Genomic DNA, 17,506 nt, shown 5'->3' on the forward strand with positions numbered 1-17,506 from the left:
GAAAGTCCATATAACAAATGACAATATCAAGGTTAGAAATGTTGAAAACCACCGCAAATTAGTACACACTCAGGTATTTTTATGGAAATGGTGGGTTTACCCAGGTTTTATTTTTATAGCGCGCTGAACCCCCCGCTTCCATTAATGCTATTTATTTCCTGTATAGTAAGTCGCATTTTTCCACTGTTATTCATGTAAAGTGTTTTCATGAAGTAATACTAAGGTGATTGTCTGATGGACATTTTCGCTTCAACATCTCTTTTTGTTATATAATTAAAATGTTATGGTCCTATTAATTTTTATGGTTACAGGGAAGATGGAAATGGAAGAATTCTTTCCATTTATACAAATACTTTTTTTCCATTAAATGTTCTTGTGAACATGCTTGGTTGTACCTGTGTAAATGTTGTTTTGGGCCAGCTGCAGTCTGCCCTGTGGAGTGAGGTTTCCTCTCGTTCATTGAAGACCCATCGGTGACCTTGAGCTGACATTTTGCATCTCGAAGAGGTTAATGCCTTTTTGACATATTCAACATATCTATTGTCATTATACATGTATGGCAATATCTGACATTTTTGTCAGCTTTTCTACAACCATTTTTACCGGAAACCGAATTTCGTGCATTTTAAATAAATATTGCTCTTGAATCGATAATGAACAACATATTTTTGTTGGTTTTTCTATAACCACCGATTTCGTGCTTAGTAAAGATATCATACTCTCAAAAGAACTTGTGTTTTCTTTGTTCTTGTTAATAAGGTAAAAATCTAATAAAGGAAGCAAAAAACAAAACAAGATCTTTCTTTGTATTTAAGTAGTACTCCACATAAGAATCATGTGATTCATGGGTAAATAGCCTACATATTTTTATGTTTGATATTTTGTTTGAAATGTCATAGTAAACAGAAATTAACATGTGGTTTTTACTCGGAAGTCACGTCAGTGGCTTCGAGTATTGTAAGTATAAGAATGACAAAAGGGCTTCCGGCAGATAACTTCGTGGACGGAAATTTCTTCAAATTAATGCGTGATTCTCTTTTAAACATTAAATATTTCACCGATATCCCAAATGAATGATATTTCAAACATTTTAAGTATTGATTTTCAGCTAAATATTGTCGAACTGGTAAATCGAGACGCCAAACTATTTTTTGCGCTTGGCCGCGTAGTAATTTCAAAGAAGATGAATAATAGCCAATATAATTTAATTGGAGCTATCTCTCTTTGTGTGGTGTTAGATTTTAACTATGCCCCGTGAATGGCATTATAATGAAAATCATTTTATCAAGAAGTGTTACAATCAACATCATGAGCTGCCTTTTTTCAAGTTTCAGGTCTCAAGCGTAAATAAATGCAATAATCTTATTTTCACGATATTTGTGTACATCTCTGTTTTGTTTTGCTGTAGGTTGCAAGGAAAATATGGGTTCAACACTAAAACATTCTCAAACCTTAGTCCATGTCATGACCGGCACTCTAGCACACTACTTAAAAAATAAACATCGGGAACCTATCTTGCAGATCGCACACCAAGCGACTTCCGAGTTTCAGCACCTTTGATGCTTTGATTCATATAACCCGTGCCTTTAGGAGATAAAATTGTATAGAATGCATTGTAGATTTCAAACTTAAAGGAGATAACTCCGTAAATGACACTCAAATACAACAGAATCTATTGGATTTTCAATATTGATTATCTCCTAAGAGCAGGCACATTTGAATGAATAATTACACATTTCATAGTATAGACCAAAAAACAACTTAATTACAAAAATAAAAATATGTAACCTTTTTTAGAGTGTATCACATTTTTCTGATTTTGCATGATTCTTACAAGGACAGCTACTTAATAAAATTCAACAACTATGTCAGATCTAGTTTTGCACCATACATTTTGAACAATGGAATAAAACAAATTCCTTCACAGAGAATTCGCAAGTCAATTTATTTGTGTTTTTTTTGTGATATGTTTGAGTTATCTATCTTGCTATTATAATCAAACAGGTGCTTTACGGACAACTAAAGTCTTATTTTTTCAGAATTGTTTTGGACTTCCCTTGATTATGGATCGAATTAATGTTCGGTAATTTTATGTGTTACACTTATTTCACTGAAGATCATATTAAGTTGATTTGATAAGATATACCCAGATAGAATAAAGCTCTCTTATCAGTAGATATCTCTGGAGACACCGACATATGTCTTTATACCGGAACGTTACCACGAGTAAAAAGTACGAAGGTAAATATCATTTACATTTTTCTAATAAGTATTGAACAATTTTTACTATATGTATTTGACAATTTTTTTTCGGTAAGGGCAAGTTTAATTTCATCTATCAAAATGACGTGAAAAATAAACACAGAGAACATGTGTACACTTATTTGGAGTATGAAATTAGTAAACACGACACTGTAAATACATGTAACAGAAAAAAAATATTCTCAATACCAATTTGGAGAGGCTCCTTAAAACAAAAAGGGGGTGCATTAAAACGGTCTATTACAGTTCTAGTCATTGGATTATAAACACAATCACAAAGGATATCAAAGAAATGCGATAGAAATGGGTGGTGGGTTCGAAAAACTGACCAGTGATGAAAATGGACTTCTATTTTGTAACTGATATGTGAACTCTCTCTGAAAAACTTATTGGTCAACCCCCAAAACGACCAATTACTTCATTCATGGAAGTAAGCCATATAAATAATTTATTTTCAATGAACTGTTATTTACATTGCATTAGTTTCAAGCGAAATGCTCAAATATCTTTACGCTATGTCAAAGAGATACGTTTTGGTATAACGACAAGGATACAGGATAAAGGAAAAGAGTCTCCAGTTAATATCATTAATTAAGTCATAATTAAGAAGCAGTCTTTGTAAGAATCATGCAAATTCTGTAAAATGTGATACACCCTAAAAAAAGGCTACGCAATTTTATTTTTGTTATTAAGTTGCTTTATAGGTCTATATGATGAAATGTATAATTATTCATTCCAATCTGTCTGCTCTTAGGAGTTAATTCACATTGAAAATCCAATAGTTTCTATAGTATTTTAGTGTCATTTACAAAGTTATCTACCTTAATTTTGAATTATATATTACATTCTATATAATTTTATCTCCTATGAACAAGATTTATATGAAAAGCCACCTGTTGATTTATGTTTACTCAAAACTTTTAAACAAAATATCAAAAATAAGAATATGAATCAAATTTTGCATGATTCTTATGAGGGGTACTACTTAACTGTTATTAAACGAAGAAGCTTTTGACGTTTTAACTTTCTAACTATCATTTTTGAAATTAGATATTGAAATTTGTTTTCCTCTTTAAAACTGTTTATTGGACTTATTATAATTACAGTAAAACACCACATTAGCAACTAGAACAGTTTTATAAAAATATTATTCTCTAATAAGTGCGTTTTCCTCTAATCTACAGTTTTAATCATGCTATTATGTTTAGGTCAGAATTAAGGTTTGTATAAATTCTGATACAATTTGGGAATATATATTTTAATATAATAAGACACTTCATTTCAAAGCTATATTAGCACCGGAAGGAAGTGCTGCTCTCAGATATTTTAATTCGGATGCACGAAAACGTCGAAGTAAAATAATAATAATAATAAAAAAAAAACATAATTACAGGGTAAAAAGAATCTGGGATAATCCGTGAAGTCACCATGCTACACAAAGGACATAAGAAAAAGGATGGGAAAGATTTGGGGAAAATCATACATCAGCACGACGCCAAGCTAAAGGTATCATTGACCGTTTTTTTTCCTTCTAACAGCTTTTATTTTCGATTGTTTCATATTTATATTCAGATATTATTTTAATGCTTTGCCTATATGGAGAAACCACAGGGACTCGTAAAGGTGAGTATATGCAAAATTTTCTGATATGGGGGCCTCGGTGGTATATGAGTGGGTATACTGAGGCCCCTTATCAGTATATCTTCCATATAATCACTTTTTACGAGTGCCTGTGTAGGGACGGAGCTATTTGCCGGGATGATGTACTCAAATCACATATTACTTTGTAGATAATGCAACGCTACAGTATTCACGATTATATCGCTGATGCCTCAACCACAAGTGACTGGGGCAGTTTAGCCTTTATAAATGATAATTACAATTTGTAGATAATAAATAAAAATATCATTACGTTGTGATTATCATATTGGTTGTGATATAGGTCCTCGGTTCGTCATATTGACCTTGGCGTTGCCTCGGGCTACTGTGAAGCTAATATGAAAATCGCTACGTATTAATACCATAATATTGAAGGGTCGCCATTATTATGTGCCAATTAAAATTGTAAAAAAATCATATCAAAATTAAAATATGTGGACGTAATTTTGAAGTAGTACAATGCTACACTAAAAATAAAACTAATTGGTACAACGGGTTGTTAAGACCAATGAGCTTTTATTTATCTCTAACACAATGAAAAAGAAAAAAATGATCTACAATTTCTTTTTAGGGATCATTCTTTTTTAATTTCGCAAAACAGTTTGCCTTTGGTATACTGGTTGCCGTCTTTGCTTTATGTCTGTTTAACTATATGGACACCCGGGTACCAGAGGGAGTCACTGAAGTATGGAGCGCCAGAATATTAGATACTTGTCTCAGAACTATGGGGAAAGTGGTAGGTATATCTTAAGAGAGCGGAGTCAAACTTCAGATTTCAGTGAAGGTTACAATACCAAAACCTAAAATGAAATTCGAGGCTTCAAATTTCATATATGTGATTTGTACAATGACTTTCTTAGTAGAGCGAGGAACCTGTCAACAAAGCGTCTAATATAGGGATGTGATAAGTCTTTGTGCTATCAATACAATTTGTTTTTATCTCACAGATTAAACTAGATATTATCAATTAGATTTTACATCTCACTGGCTTGACACACCTGCGAACTTGACGTTTTAGACTGGACACACCACCGAACTTGGCATTTTGGTCTTGGCACACCATCCCACTTGACCAATACGAAGTTTTTATCTCACATATACTAGATATTATCAGTTAGATTCTACATCTCACTGTCTTGACACTCCACCGTACTTGACGTTTTTGACTTGACACACCATCGCACTTGACGCTTTTGACTCTGGATTTTACTCACCCGTAATATGATGGATACTGCTAGTGATGCAGAACGTGCGTATTTACCCTTCCGGAACAACCGGTCGGTGTCACAACAGTTTTTGTAAGTCAAGTTGTTCTCAAATATAGGAATGTTCCTACAATTTCAAAATTGCTTCCTTTATCAGATATCGTTTTAACTCGTGCTTTAAACGATAAGTACTTAACGAAGTAATCCAATCCTTCCAACTGTTGCTTTTGATTGCAGATATTGACTCTGAATAATTTTGGTATACACGGCGGTGTTTGTGTCGTCACTCGTCAGATGGTAAACTACATGTTGACTACCTTGATTACTGGGAGCCCGTTTGGACTGGGACCAGATGATGAACTCAAAGTAGGTTTATGGGATAAACTGGCCGGGGAACTACAGTATCTTTATTCAGGACACAACAATTAAGTTCATTTTACAAACACTCACACACACACAAGGTAGAATGTAATTTCTTGACAATATGGTTGTTTTGTGTATTTCTAATTTTTAAATCGTTATTTTCGAGATTGATTTTTGTTGGATCATAAATGCACGTGATGTTTTATGTCGGAGAAAAAGATTACGACACTGACAACAAGTTCACGTACCGTGCCAAAAACAACAAACAACATTTAATATCCTAAAGAATACGCACATGAAACGTAGAGTCAATGAGCAACTCAGATTACACCAAAAGTTCAGACACAACACTGAAACACACACATATGAAAGTAAAATAGACATTTCATCGATAAATCAACTTTAGCAAGATGAAAAAAATCAAACCTTGTTTCAGATTTATGACACACAGTTTGATGGTGTTAGTGTTAGAGTATACGAACCACTGAAGCTGAAGTCTGACAAGAAGAGGCCTGCTCTGGTGTACTACCACGGAGGTGGATGGTCCTGGCTCTCTGTAGGTATGTTACACTCACTTTTTTTTTACCATCGAAGTAGTTATACCGAAATGGTATTTTCTTTTATTTTGATAACCATACATAGTGGTTCACCAACCGATTGCTTCATAAGGAATATTTATTGATGTCCAGTTGTGTTAAAAGATATGAAGTTCATTAACTGTTTATGCGTTTGCTTAAACGATTGCTTATTTGGTTTGGTTGGTTAGTTGGTTAAAAAGTTTGTTGAATAGTTGAATGGTTGCTGGCTTGATTGCTTTATTAGTCTGTTATTACAAACTTAGCCCGGTGGCAATTTTATGCTGCCTGTTGATATTGCAATATTATATTGGAAATGATAAACCATTAAATTTTAGGTAAATGCTCTATAAAACTGATTAAAATCGCAATTTCCAATTAAAACGCGTATACCAAGTCAGGACCGTTGTGGTGGTTTCCAACTTTCCGATTTTAAATTGATATCGCCATATATTATACGAACGTTCCTTCTTGATTATTGCCTAGAGTTTATCACTTTGTTAATTGTGTTATTAGAATTCATGGATTAACATCCATCAACAAATACATTTCCTACATTCAAAATTGATAAATTAAAATCATCTATTGTGGAAACCCTCTTATGTTCTAGTATACGAGGGTCTGAACATTCTATTGCCGGTCAATTTTATTTTAACAAAAATCTCTACAGTGACTAAGTGGACTTACATGTCGACCAGTAGTTGTATAAATTATATTCTCTGAAAGTAAATTTTCCATTCTTTCAGATGTCTACGACAGTGCGACAAGGGCCCTGGCCAAACGCGTTGGGATGTATGTCGTGTCGGTCAAGTAAGTTAGCATAGAGCAAAACATACAATCAGGAGAGATACCAGGAATTCATCTTATGTGTTGTCTTTGTCATCCGATAACATACTTTTGAACTACATGCAAACATTGGGCAGATTTTGATTTGTATAAAATGTAGTTTACACTTTTTTTGACAAAATTGTCAATCTTTTTCAACAGTGATAACAATTTTAACAGTTTATATTCATGAAGATCTAGTATACACATCTGTAAGGCGGATACACCGACACGGATGACGTGCGCTTCAGACTCTTAATGCGTCTGTAGGCAACACCCATTGCATGTTAGTAATTTCTGCATAAAACCCTGCTAAGCACTTTGATTTTTGTATGAATAAATAATTAACAACCATGAATAGACTTGAATTAGGGAACCACAATTATAGCAGTCCCTTGAATGCATAATATATACATTCATGAATAGTTTTCTATTATCAGTATAACTCAAAACACAAAAGTAACAATCATTGTATTGCTATATTCACTATTAGAATCAAATACATGGGAAAATATGAATACCTGAAGATGTTGATACATTTTTCTAACAATCATAGTTACAGACAATCTCCAGAACACCCACATCCGATACCGCTAGACGATTGTATAAAAGCAACACAGTATGTTATCAACAACGCAGAAAAACTCCGGGTGGATCCTAAACGGGTGGCTATTTCCGGTGACAGCGCTGGAGGTCATTTGTCGGCTGCTGTAGCTATGTTTATGAAAACTGAAATTAAGATATCGATTCCGATTTATCCATGCCTTCAGCTGTTTGACTTACAGACGCCATCTTATATAGAAAATAAAGATTACATACCTGGAATGTTGACAGATATTTCTATGTTGACGTACTGGTTAAATTATGGAAATATCAGCTATAACTACATAGATGACATCATGGCTAACCGGCATACGTCACCGAAACTGAAGAAAACGTTCTACGCAGAATACATTAGTCCAAGCTGGTACATGACAGAGCATATACGAACGCCAAGTTTAAGAAATATGGAAAAGAAAACTGATTTCGGAAATGAAGCATTATCAAATGAAATTCAAAAGACCATTTTAAATCCAGACTTTTCTCCTTTAATGGTAGACGATAAGAAATTTGCGGATTTGCCATTGACTTACGTGTTAACTGCCGGATATGACGTTTTACGTGACGATGGATTAATATATTATACAAGACTCAAAAAGGCAGGTGCAAAAGTGCATCTTGCTCATTACTCAGACGGTTTTCATGGTATGATATTCTTTTTTGACGGTCCCATGCCGTTTGATGTTGGTGTACGTGCTATGAATGATTTAGTAAATTTCTTAAAGACAAATTTATAGTAAACTCTTCATGAGATCTGTAGCGTTTTTTTCGGCAGTGAAAAAGTGAAAACTTAAGCGAGAAGAGCTGGTTTTCCCTTGATAGACTAGCTGACTTTAGGCAGCCCTTTGTGAATAGTACTGGCTGGCCCTGGTCAGACTGCTTGAAAGATGAACTGTTTATATATAGTACAATATACAATAAAACCTTATAAATCTTTTTGAGTCCGGCCTCTATGCTGCCTTTTAATGGTATATTTTTGTTATAAATCACTCAAAAATTTAACGTATACCACCCTGTTAATCTGTCCCATTCCTTGTGTTTGTGCCCCAGCATGTTTGTTGTACCAGAAAAAAGTTGCATCTTATACAAATGTATTTCCACGAACATAAGAAGTTAATTATGACACCGAGTGCCCATATACAAGCTGTACTACACACTGTTATGGTTCTAGAAAAGCAGTTGTATCAACCTCTCGCCTTGTTTATTTATACATGTATGTCTGCCAATGAATCTCATTAATATATATATCATTACAGGAAATTCACAGAAAGTGCTTACTTTGCTTTAAGGTTCAGGATTATTAAGTAGTACCTATGCATTTTTACCTCCATATGTGTGTGCATCTTCCTGGAAAAAAATTACGATTTAAGTTGGCAATGACTATTTTTGCATTCACCGGAATTGCAAACTTGCCCCGGAAACTGTTACTAGGATACGGAATAATGTAGACCGAGATCACGTGAATACCACTGAAGTAAAACAGTTGTTAGAGTAATTGTCTTGTAGCAATAGGGAATGTATCCCGTGCCTCTGATGTTTCACGAGATTGGGTCCGAGTCTACCATTCAAATGCGTACAAATTTGCCATTTACAGAGCGTTTAGTTCAGTATTAAGAAGCAAAACATCTTTTCGTGTAACAGTACCGATAAAAATCACAAATATCCAATTTTACATGATGCAAATGTTAAGAGGTCTCAGTATCGTATTAATTTTCCCATATACTTCTATAGTAAAGTGCATATTTTTAGGATTTAAAAAAAAATATGTAAATTGATTCAATAAAACTTTCAATTATGTAGCATTTCTAAGGACATGTGAAAAAATAATTTCCCTCAAAGAAAATAGGGTGAGTCCACGAAGATCGGACAGAAAAGTAGTCTTGAACTATAAATAGCCGTTTTCTCTACTTTCACTTTCGTTTTGCACTCACCAAACCAACCTATTCAGTTGAAATTTTTATGTTATTGTGTTAAATTTTCTTTTAAAAAAGTTTGTCATCTTATAGTGTGATGTTTGTTCTATTTTATAAGTCATTGTTCATATCTTTTGACAAAACATTAGTTTGAAGAGGCAAAAAGAAAATGCACTATATTTTTTTTATAGCAAACATGTTTTGACGTACGTCCACTCAGGAATATGCAATGCAATACTGGTACCAAGAAAGTCAGACCTTGTATTTTAATGCAGCGTTTCGCGGTCCCGGAAGTAAACAATAAAATGCAGATCGGTCTTCGGAATTTGATACGTTCTACATCGAAAATTCCGGAAAGGAATATGAAACTAGAACAAAACCCTATGATGTTGCATAAAAAACATTTGTATGTACCGAATGTAAAAAGAAAAATAACCACAGTAAAGTCAAAATCTAAATCCATTTTATCAAAGAACAAAACTAAAGTAAACATACATGGAAATCATAAACATACCTAGAAAATCTAATGTCGACAGACTAACACAAATTATATAAGCACTTATAGCTTCATACAAGACTAAAAGTATGGAAAATGCTCCAATAGGGTAAGTGTCTCTATATTTCTAATAAACACAGAGGGTTTCATTACGGTAATAGTAAAAACAAGGAAGCAACATCAGGGGCGGATCCAGGATTTTAGATTAGTTAAAATTGTTAAAACAGTTAAAACTTGCGAAAAAAAATTTTGAGGTTATTTTTTTTAAATATTCTTCTAGAGTGGGTGCAATGTAGATATTTTGTGGTAAAATTAGCGAGAGATCAAAGTTTCAACCTAAAACCGCCTAAATCCACCCCTGACAGCCAATGCTTTGCAAATTTTAGTGGGGGCGCACGCCCGCCACGCCCCGCATGAATCTGCCCCTAAACTTAGACGCCAGAAAAAATATTTTAATAGATCAGGTGAACCAGTATTTGAGTAACTGTCCTCTGCTTGTCTAGAGTCGTCCAAGGAAAATACCACAGATATGGTATCTCTTCCTTGAAGTCACCCTTTAGTGAGTTTGTACATACTGGTTTTGTTGACGTATATTACTTCGAAGAAACCACGAATTTTTGTTTTTTTTCAAATACACGAAAATTGGTATCAACGAATTGAAGTACTTTCGCAGTATTACATTGATTGTTCTCGCCATTCCGCACCTATTTGAAAATTTGTTATATTGTTTTACATGTAAAATTGATAGAAAATACGACCAAAGCAAATTTAAATCTTTCATATCCCTGTAGTGAGGTTTTCTTACTTGAAAATCAGATCAAATTTATATACAAGACAACTGCAATACTAATTCATATCTTTTTCCATGTGCGTATTGTTTATTGCGCGAAGTGCAATTAACAAAGTATGCACATGGAAAATTTAGGTTATTTTTCAATAGACAAAATGTTTATTATTGCCAATTCTTTTAAATTAATTTTAAAACTTTTTTTTATCTTTAAACATGAGAAAAGTAGCTCTGAATTTAACTGAATAGGGGCGTGTCAATATTTTTTTTTATCCATGGAGATATAACAAAATTATGTTAACATATCAGATCACAGTATTTATCTCAAATTAATTTATATCTTAATCAAGAAAAGTTGTACTCCTGCCAGTACTGTTTATGTTAGACCTGTGGTCCTTTTCACAAAAAAATTGTAAGTATAAAATTAGTCGTAAGTTATGACGTAATAGTAAATTCAATTATTGTGACGTCATAGCTTGCGACTAATTTTACTCTTACGATTTTTTGTGTGAAAAAGGGACCTGGTCAATTTAAGTTCTTTAGGGTAGATATTCTAAGTTAGGATTATTTACGACCAAACTATCATCAAGATATATAAAAGTTTTATCAAATTCACGCAACAGATCAAGTTTTAAAGGATCTTTAAAGATTTAAGTCATGAACTGTTATTCGTTACAGTAGAGGAACAAAACAGCTGTGAGAGGAGAACAATGAGTCCCCATTGGAATGCCAACAACCTGTCTGTATAGAGTAGTACCAAAACGAATATAAATACTGTCAATTAAAAATTCAGTGCATTGATCCTATCTAGAGAAGTCCACTTAGTGTAATTTTCCCGTCTAAAATTACTGAAAAGGCATTGTAGTCATCATTACAAGAAATGAATTGAGAGCCAGAATTAAATTAAATATGACAATTTTTCCATAATGGAGGAAATGAAGACAATCAATTAACCACCGAAACGGTTCAGAAAAGATGTCATTATATTCATGTTTTAATTTTACTTACAAACTTAATTAAGGAATGTCACATTAAAGTTAAATGTCGAAATTGGTCGGTTTTTTTTTAAACAATAATAGAGATAGTCGTTTGTGTTAATGTTGTAATATGAGACATATAGAAGATGAATATCACTTTGTACTTGTTTGTCCTGCTTTTAGATTTCTACGTATACAATCTTTGTCAAACTTTTATTGTTCATAGCTTGACATACATTAATGTTTACAGATTAGTTCAAGGGTCAAACAGATCTCCTACAGACAAAGTGTGTAGCTACCTTACATTGTGTAAATACCTCGATTTGATAATACTGTTCTCTGTGTGTTCTTTTTCGTTATGTTTATGTCTATTTTGTTGCATCAGCATGTATATGCTTTATGCAAATAAAGATCATTCATTCATACATGTTTTATCTTGTCTATTTTGGTAAAAGTTCTTTTATACACAGAGTATGAACATATTCGTGTTAATAATGCATAACTGATAATTGGTAAATAATAATGTTCAAAGACAAGGGCAGGGGACATAATGCTTTGTATCTAACTACGTGATTTTATTGATCCTCAATGATATACTCGGCCCATGTGATGACCACTTTGTCAGTCTGAAAAAAAAATGTAATTAAATTCTTTGATTAAGTTGAGGAGAACTCGGTAACATTGATCAGGAGAAGTCCCTTTAGCAAGAAAAAATATTGCTTGATATATTTCTCTCACAGGGACTTGAGGTCGTGAGTTAGATCCATTAAATTGGCAAAAAAATGTATTAAAATAAAAAAAATTCCTTGCCTGCAAATCTCGGTAAGCTTGTTGGTATTCTTGCTATGTCTAATATAACCTTTTCTTAATTTTTACCTTTTGATGAGTCGTCATCCAAAGCTTCGACATGCATACTACATAACTGATCGTACTTCTATAATTCTTATGTAAATGTATCATACGGGCTGAAAGGATTCGGAATATATCTAGTTCATTCCTACTTACATAAGACTAATTACTACATAGATTGACACATTATCAAATCTTGACATGTCTCTTCGAAGGTACTAGTATATACTTACAGTACGGAACGCCATAACCGACACATTTGTATCTTCTCCATCCCCAGAATGTTCTGATACATCTTGGTTTCCAGTATGGACATGGGTTAGGCTACAAATATAACCATTTATTTAAATGATTTTAGTTATGGTAGAAAGAGATATTATATTTTTAAGGATTAAGCTGTTTTATATTGATTTGATCTTATATTTTATGTTATAGAGGGATTGCTGTAAAAGGAAATCAACTCACTTCTTTCATTCTACATAAGATCAGTCTTTCTAAAAATCAGGCAGAAGGTGATTCATGCATGTCAAAAACCCATCGAATTTTTTTTATTTTTTGTTCAGAAACAGTTACTGATCACATAACCAGTGTTAGTTTTTCATTTTGATATTGCGCTTTCGAGATAAAAAAATATAGATTGTACATGAAATTGGCACTTTGCAAGAGTTGTCGTTCTTGATTTGGTTCCATTTGGTTGATAATAGTGGGAGATGAATGCATGATTTTCTCAAAAGTGCAGATCTTAATACGGAAATGATTATTGTTATGTAAAAATGGAGCATATGTAGACTGAAAAACCATCGTTTGTTCTGCGGGTTTTTTTACACCATGAATCACTTTACCATTGGCGGTGTCTGAATTTTATGTGGACTGGTACTTTAAAAATGTTTTATGGTGTATCAATGTCACAATAAGAACATGACAAAGCACAAGAGCAACAAGGTCAGATTAAAGATGTAACGTATAAAACTGGCTTTGAGCAATTTTTGTTCGTTCTAATTGGACTGAATAGACAGTATCTGGAAAGTCCTAATTAATGCCGGACCAAGTTTTGCAAAATTCCCTTTTGTAAAGCCGAGAACCACAGGTCTCTTTTTGAATTAGAGACCGTATAATCGTATCATCGGAGAAATTTACAAATGTGTCACAGATGATTTATATATTTTCTCAATATAAATGCGTTGATATATTTATTATAACATTTCTAATCACATCATATATTGGTAATATCTATTTCGATTATGTTTAGACCGGAAAATTTCATGCTAGATCACATGTACAATAAAGTACTGACCAAAAGTGAACCAACACACGAACGAACCCAGGGATAGAAGCGTAAATAGAAATAGATGCCCATTGAAGCGAAGCAAGGACGGGGTGAAAAATCTACATCACACCCGTCCTTGGATCCGCGCCTAAAACATTAAACAAAAACTCACCCAACATGGGTCGTTAAAGAATGCTGTAGCGCCTGTAAAATCAATGAAATGTGGATGAACAACTTTCACATCATACAGTCTATGTTTATTACGAAAGTGTACATGTACGTGTACAACAAAGTTCCCTAAACACATGTAATAATGACTTGTAGATACATGTACATCCCGGTTGGGTTGTTGTGTCTTCATACATATTCTCGTTATATATATGAATGGTGATTTCGAAACAAAAATAAACAACAATCGAATTAATAAGAGAGATCGATAAGCTTGCATGTATCGATCTTTAGTTATTATTACAGTAAGGTGTCTGCGGATTACTTTAGATTGAAACGGCAAAGTTTCGATTAAGTAGATAACATTTAAAAATATTCAACGCAGCTGGGTTTCAAGCCTAGTATGACATTTTGATTATGAACTGAGCTGACTACCATTAGGCTAGTCACCACGCCATCTGTGTATATGTATATATTGACGTTGAATTCTGCATGTATCTATAATGATAACTATATGTACAATAATTAGCCTACCTTGTAAGGCGGTACCCATGAGGAACATAAAAGCGAAGACACAGGCAAACAATTTCATCTTGGTCTAAAAAGAAATAAGTTTAATACAGAGAAATTCTATGAAAATTGTTTACCCATTGAAACATCTTCGTCACGACTTTCCGGTGAGGACCTTACTTATAGTGTTGGTTACTATGTTGGGCATACGGCATTTACTCAGTATTGGTTACAATATCATGTTCCGGATCTGGTTTATCATCGGCATCGTCCGTGGTTGAATGATTTTGTTCATGTGTGCAAAATTTTGTCAAAAAGAGCAAATGATAGCCTGGAATCCCCCTTTTTTAAATAAATTTCTGGATCGGGACCGTTCTTGACTTTGTGGATCCACCATAGTTATGCAATTGTATGCGAAAAAAAACAAGAATAGAAGATGTAGATATAAATAATCTCACAAAAAGTATTCCATCGCTTCATTTGTCTTGCCCTAATGTTAGATGATACCCCTTGCAGGCATCCGACAATGATTACAGATGTGTAGATGTAGATTTAGTACTCCTACATGTGCGGCTGATGCCAAATATCACTAAAAAGTTTCATAAAAACATCTATTGAGCAGTTCTGCTTAGTGGAAATAAACACCCCTAAAAATGTTCTTTTCAAAGGATTGATAGGAGGAGTTACCATTCCAAAACATCCTCGCTTGTTTATCTCCGTATACAAAGCATCTTCCTTCGTGTGATGCCATATCTTCCTATAAAGGTTTATTAGAGTCCATCTTAAGATTATACGTTGAGATGATGACAGGCAGAATAGGAAAGTGATTCCTATACACACCGAACTTTTGTAACATCATTTAGTTTATAGTGCATATTAACCCGACCGTGATAGTCGGTTTTACCCTAAACGTTATTATATATATGATCGACCACATCAGTCCATTATTACAATAATTGTTTTAGAAAGCTGAATGCAATGTTTATATTTTTGAGATTTCAGAAAACATCGAACTTCCTTTAAGTTATAAATTAGAAAATTGTAAGTTCTGTTTTGTTATTGTTATAAGGACGCATGAAGGACGCATGAAGGCGACAATATTAAATGTGAAAAGCTACTTACGATGTAGTAGTTTGATCCGGTCTGACTCGGTGTTGTCTTCCTAGAACATCAAAATATATTTATACCCTTAGTCGGAGATGTAACAAACCAAACTTATAAATCAGTCATTAAATTGGAGACTTTTTCTGTAATTCATCAAATGACCAGACTGAACTCCTATGATGAGGCTATCATGAGGTTTTGAGTCACTGACTCTGATGAAAATGTATCAAATCTAAGATATTTGTTTATTCTTTACAACAAAAGGTTCGCATTTATTCTTTTTTACTTACATTTTGAAAATATTTTCTTTCACCGGACGCACGAACGCTTTCCAATTTCAACCAATTTAAATCCCCCAATTAAACCCTAAATACGGATTTTTTACGGGAACCACCTTTGCGTTGAAAATTGATAAATCTAGTTATTATAGAAATAAAAACAAAGCCACTGATGTTTTACAAAAGAAAAAAATATGAATTGCGGTGATGTCGATACATTAAGCATGTAGTGATTGTTTTGTAAATATTGGGATTTTTGTCTTGTCATACAAGATGCACTCAATGTAACTTTGTAAAAACACGTTCATATACACCAAAATAGATTAGTGACAACACCATTCATTATTTTGACGCTACTTTTTGCCAGATCTGCTTTTATATATGTTTTCAGTTTCGTTTCTTAAATATTCGATCATTTTGGCTTCAATCATCTGCATTATTATTTATTTTTTTTTTTGAAAATAGATGGCTTTTTTGTTGTACAGATTAAATATACGCAACCACGCAATCTAATATGATCTATATACCGCTTGTTGTGGTGATTAACAAAGGCAGAAAAACACACGTACAATGCGTGTGCATGCAACGTTTCCAAATGCAAAAAAAAAAAATACGGAGTGCACGTGTTTCAAGAAGTTACCTCATATCTTTAAGAATAGAATCAAATACCCAGAAAGATATAAATCCAAGAACTAATTGTATACAAGAAGTGCCAAAAACCAAAACTATCGAAATATGAAACACAGTCCATCACAAAGATGACATTTATGTTAATGCAGATTAACGATGGCATGAAAAAAGACATGCTTGTACATTTGTATTAAATTGTGTAACAACAATATAGAGCTTTTAATTTTAGATCACAAAAAGTTTAATCAAATAGGCGACATTTTTGTCAAGTTTTGACACAAGACAGTTAATCTATAGACTTTGATTTGATAGTAATAACGGTAAAGGAAATACACTAAAAATACAAGATCAATCGAAACAACTCGGTATTTCTGGTTACAAGGAGAAAAAAAAAACTCGATGAGATCAATTCTAACCCCTCAGCCAATCTGTCAGATGAACCTGCTCTAGGGCAGTTCTAAAATGTCATAGAACAGTTCTACATGTAACGGAGCTTGCTCTAATTCTGTTTTCGTGCTAGAACTGTCAGAAGAGCCAGCTCTAAGTGAACTGTTCTATCGATAGAACTGGTAGAAAAGCCGACTGTACGTGAACTGTCAGAAGAATTTACTTTACGAGGACTGTTCTACTAGTTGAACCAGCTCGATGAGAACTGTTCTACTTCTAGAACAAGCTCTATGAGAACTGTTCTACTTCTAAAACCAGCTCTATGAGAACTGTTCTACTACTAGAGCTACATGAAGCTCTACAAAAACTGTTCGAAGAGAGCCAAGTCTACCAGAACCGACTCTGCTAGAACTGTCAGGAGAGCTGGCTCTAGAACTGTCAGGAGAGCTGGCTCTAGAACTTTCAGGAGAGCTGGCTCTAGAACTGTCTTATAACTGTTCTAAATTTGTCATAGGACTGTTCTTCTGACAGTTCTAGGTTGGTTTTGTGAGAGGTTAGAACTGATCTCATCTATATGCACTATGCAGAAGAGTCTATCCAGAATTTGTCCGATCCGATTTTAAAGTTGAACTGGTTGAATGTTTAACCATT

General features: G+C 33.7%; 1 protein-coding gene and 1 long non-coding RNA gene across 4 annotated transcripts; one reads left to right on the top strand and one right to left on the bottom strand.

The window, feature by feature from the left end:
- Positions 1–486: 486 nt before the first annotated feature.
- LOC148607886 (neutral cholesterol ester hydrolase 1-like) lies at positions 487–8,425 on the top strand. Of its 3 annotated transcripts, none has more exons than XM_088546479.1 (7): positions 487–507; positions 3,656–3,768; positions 4,493–4,657; positions 5,364–5,492; positions 5,926–6,049; positions 6,811–6,874; positions 7,446–8,425. In XM_088546479.1, exons 2-7 carry the CDS (start codon positions 3,691–3,693, stop codon positions 8,224–8,226), a joined length of 1,341 nt encoding a protein of 446 aa, XP_088402605.1. In that variant the 5' UTR covers positions 487–507; positions 3,656–3,690; the 3' UTR covers positions 8,227–8,425. The 3 variants fall into 3 exon arrangements, with proteins under 3 accessions (XP_088402605.1, XP_088402606.1, XP_088402604.1); XM_088546480.1 differs by lacking the exon at positions 487–507 and adding an exon at positions 2,055–2,241 and having other exon boundaries at positions 4,523–4,657; XM_088546478.1 differs by lacking the exon at positions 487–507 and adding an exon at positions 2,057–2,241.
- Positions 8,426–12,216: 3,791 nt separating this feature from the next.
- On the bottom strand, positions 12,217–15,661 carry LOC148607887 (uncharacterized). Its single transcript, XR_015915439.1, has 5 exons — positions 15,579–15,661; positions 14,481–14,544; positions 13,951–13,982; positions 12,745–12,835; positions 12,217–12,288 (listed from the first exon to the last, which is right to left on the bottom strand). It is a non-coding gene; the product is annotated as an uncharacterized LOC148607887 (long non-coding RNA).
- Positions 15,662–17,506: the final 1,845 nt, after the last annotated feature.

The sequence above is a fragment of the Perna viridis genome, chromosome 9 (assembly GCF_037379345.1).
Source record: "Perna viridis isolate PV_CMFRI_1.1 ecotype Kerala chromosome 9, ASM3737934v1, whole genome shotgun sequence".
Taxonomy (NCBI): Eukaryota; Metazoa; Mollusca; class Bivalvia; order Mytilida; family Mytilidae; genus Perna; species Perna viridis.